This window comes from Miscanthus floridulus, chromosome 18 (genome assembly GCF_019320115.1).
Source record: "Miscanthus floridulus cultivar M001 chromosome 18, ASM1932011v1, whole genome shotgun sequence".
Classification (NCBI taxonomy): Eukaryota; Viridiplantae; Streptophyta; class Magnoliopsida; order Poales; family Poaceae; genus Miscanthus; species Miscanthus floridulus.
Window position 1 is genome coordinate 108,843,210 of NC_089597.1, and position 3,580 is coordinate 108,846,789.

At 49.2% G+C, this 3,580-nt stretch overlaps 1 protein-coding gene across 1 annotated transcript; it reads right to left on the bottom strand.

The window, feature by feature from the left end:
- Positions 1-210: 210 nt before the first annotated feature.
- Positions 211-3,057, bottom strand: LOC136521660 (putrescine hydroxycinnamoyltransferase 1-like). Its single transcript, XM_066515413.1, has 3 exons — positions 2,795-3,057; positions 2,145-2,579; positions 211-1,445 (listed from the first exon to the last, which is right to left on the bottom strand). Exons 2-3 carry the CDS (start codon positions 2,571-2,573, stop codon positions 474-476), a joined length of 1,401 nt encoding a protein of 466 aa, XP_066371510.1. The 5' UTR covers positions 2,574-2,579; positions 2,795-3,057; the 3' UTR covers positions 211-473.
- Positions 3,058-3,580: the final 523 nt, after the last annotated feature.

Genomic DNA, 3,580 nt, shown 5'->3' on the forward strand with positions numbered 1-3,580 from the left:
CAAAGGGGTCAAAATCAAAACGATCGAAGTGCTTGGGGGCAAAGCGACGGATAAAAGATATACCTACAAGTTCTCTCTTTGTTTCCTGAAGGCAGATTATAAAACATGCAGTCTCTTATATCTTGTTGCTCACATCATCCCATTTATCGGAGGCATTGAGGCCATTGATATTCCAACACAAGATATGCCAATTACGAGAATTCATAGGGAAACCATAATAAGATAGATAGAAGATCAACAGGACAACGCAAGCTGATCGCCGCAGAGTACCAGGCCCAGAAAAAGTGCACGCATTAAAGTTTACATCACCGAGCATATAAAGGTTGTTCAAAAGAAAAAAAAAAACAATAGGGACAACCAGACGAGGAATGGTATAACCAAAGGGGTGCCATTAGGAGGAGAAGATAAAGAAGACTTTGGCCGAGCACCAGGGTTTCCATTCCAGCCGACGAAAGGATCCATTGGCTTCATCTTCATCTTGATTCTTGAACAATTGGAGTAGGCACCTGAAGCAGCGCATCCTTTGAGAGCTCACCAGGAGCAACTCCACAAGCAGCTTGCTTGAGCTTTACATAAAGCAGCCTCCCTAGCTCCTTTATATTTACAGCCTCCATGCACACGAGCACGCGGATGTCGCCGCTGCCACCACCATCGTTCGTCGTTCCCTCAGTGTTCATCAAGTGCACTAAGCCTCCGCGGGCGGACTCCGCCCGCGACATCAATTGCGGCTTTCCCCATCCGAAATCTGCATCATACTGTGGCCTGCCTAACCAGCTGGTAATACTTAGGTCTGTCTGTGGCAGGGTGCTGCCTCTCAAAGGCCGGCTGTTGTTCATCTCGGCCATCTCGAAGTAGTCAATCGCGGACCGCACCAGCTCGTCATCCATCCGCTTGATGGCGCCCTTGATGTGGGCAGCGATGGATCCCAACGCCATGGTGCCAATATGCCCCGCCACGCCGGTGGCGTGTAGCCTGAACACCGCGTTGCCGAAGTAGTGTCTCGGGAGGGGCGGTCTCATTCTAGACCGGAGGTCGGCCGGGAACACGAGGCGCACTTCAGAATCTGGTGGAAGCCGGCGCGCAACGCACGTGCACTGCCAGATGAGAGCGCTCACGGCGGAAAATGTGCTCGTGCCACCGCAGAGGTGCTTCAAGGAGGCAACCTGATCCCTGGAAATGGTGAAGACTTCGGTGGAAAGAGGTCCTGACGGGTCATAGACGGCGAGCTTAGTGTGCAGCGTGAAGAGTGCGTCGGGGTGGACTGTTGGCGGGGACCGTGCGCGGAGTAGGGTGCGGTCGTGGCACGGGAGCTCCACGGCAGCGCGGTCGCCATGCTTGGAGAAGGCCGACCATGTCTGAAAAAAGTGGAATGCACTCGAGGCATCGATGGAAACGTGGTGGAGAGCTGTCCCTAACGCCACCCCTCCACACTTCAAGAAAGTCACCTGCCATCATAAGCATGACAATTGATATATAACATAGGGTTTTCTATTTTCTAAAAATAAAAAATGTATGGTTTACTCTAAAAGTTTATGATTAATTTATTTGAAAGGGGGAAATTTTGACTAGTACCAGTTTTTCTTCTAAAATTGTTGTGTATCTGTTAGTGTTTTATTTAAATTTCTTTTGCTCTTATTTGTTTTAAATAAATCATAATCATGACTACGCGCAATAAGACAATAGGAACGTAAATAAATCAGTTCCCAATAATTATATAGAACATAAATAGGTATATAACATTTTTAGGAAAAAATACATACTAGTTTCATATTTTTCTAATTTAAAATAATTTATTTATTTTTTATTTTTAGATAGCAGACCAACTATTTATTATTTTTATAAAATAGAAAACCATCTTTGAAACCTACAAGAGGACCCATTTTATCTGCTTCATTTCATAGTTAAATGTCGGAAAACAGACTACCGTGTAAGTAGTCGAAAGTTGAAATTTATTTCTCAATGGCTAGAAGCCCATGTGTAATTTGTTTGATCTTTTTTGTTTCATGAGATTACTCTGTAAAGCTTTTACTATTGTTTTAATAAAGTTCCAGTAGAGGCAACCCCTCCTGTTTCACTAAAAAAAAAAAAAGGTTGAAAGTTGAAAAATATTAAAAAGCATGGAAGCAGAGAAAGAAGTAGTGGACCTGTATGGCCAATATGATGGACGATGGCTCAATGCGTGGAACAAACAGCCTCCTCAGCTCTGGCGATGGCTTAAATTCCTTGACCTCATCGACGGTGAGATCATCAGCGCGAGCGACGACAAAGAGTGCACCTTCATCGTTACAGTCGATCTCTACCCTACCGTCGCCGTTGTTGATGCCGAGGCGGCCGGCGAGGGGGTAGAAGGCCACCAAGGCCTTGGCCATAGCCTCCTTGAGCCTGGCCACGTCGAAGAAATCAGCCGCAGCGGCAACATCCTTGGGGCTGTACAAGTAGATCGTTGGGGTGTGGCCTTTGTTGGCCTGCACGGTGTCCAAGGAAGAGAGCCAAAGCCCCTTCCTCGGCGTCGGCTCGCTCGGCGCTACAAACGACGACTCTAGCACCTGCACATCGAAAGCCATCGATCCCATCGTTTTCTGCAAGGGACACGACAGAGAGTGAATAATGCTCGAGATCACATGTATCAGCCATTTCCTGAAAATAGTGTGGCGACCTCTAAAATACAGTATGCAGCACAGGTAGAGTTTCGGATCGATGTGCTAGTAGATGTCTAACGGCAAAGTAACTAAAGGCAAGGGGCCGGACTTACGACTGTGAGCATGCATGGTCTGCAATAAACCAAGAACCTTACCTCCGTTGTGCGATGGCAGACAATTCCGATAGACGGGCAGCGGGCCGGCGAGCGCGGGCGGGGGAGCTAGAGGGAGGAGCGCAGGATGGAGTTGCGGGCTTGCGGGGAGCCAAGTTAAATAAGGGAGTCGTCCCTGCATGCGCGCGCACATGGGGGGGAGCCAAGTTGAGGGCTCCCCACCATGTGCAGCGAGCGGGGGAAGACGACTATAACGGGAGCAGCTTGCGGGGCTCGCAGGGTTGTTGATGCGGCCCGGCACATCGATGCTCCACCCGGCGCACGCACATGCCCTAGATCGCATCGTGAGAGCCCCAATCCTGACCTGGCACTGAAGATGCCGATGGAGGGACCCGGCCCGGCGCTGAGATCACCGGCGAGCTTTCTTGGAGTCGATCCGGGGCTCCGGGCTAGCCGTAGCGCTAGAGGTTTTGTGTCGGTGGCTTTCAAGCTAGGCCCTCGCGTGGACGTGCTGCACCCGCAGTAGCCGCCGACACGACCGATGACCTAGCGATGAGTAATTGACAGAGGGAATCACACAGATGCAGTCGGAGCCGATGCTTCGCGCGAGATGGTCTGCAACTGCTCTTTGCCGATTTGCTGCTTCACTTGTACTGTACAAATGAACTGGATGTTAGACCGAAACATACATGCATGCGCCTCTAGTTTTTGCATGTCATTTTGCACATATATAGACAAAGACAAACAAAATACAGTAAGATCTAGGAACAAACAACAATCCTGAAGGCTTGCCTCTATTTTTGACCCCATTCGTTGCCCACCACTGGA

Coding starts and splice junctions, on each gene's coding strand:
- LOC136521660 (XM_066515413.1), bottom strand. CDS start 2,573: ATGGGATCGATGGCTTTCGATGTGCAGGTGCTAGAGTCGTCGTTTGTA. Junction 1,446..2,144: donor CCATCATATTGGCCATACAG/GTCCACTACTTC, acceptor TTATGATGGCAG/GTGACTTTCTTGAAGTGTGG.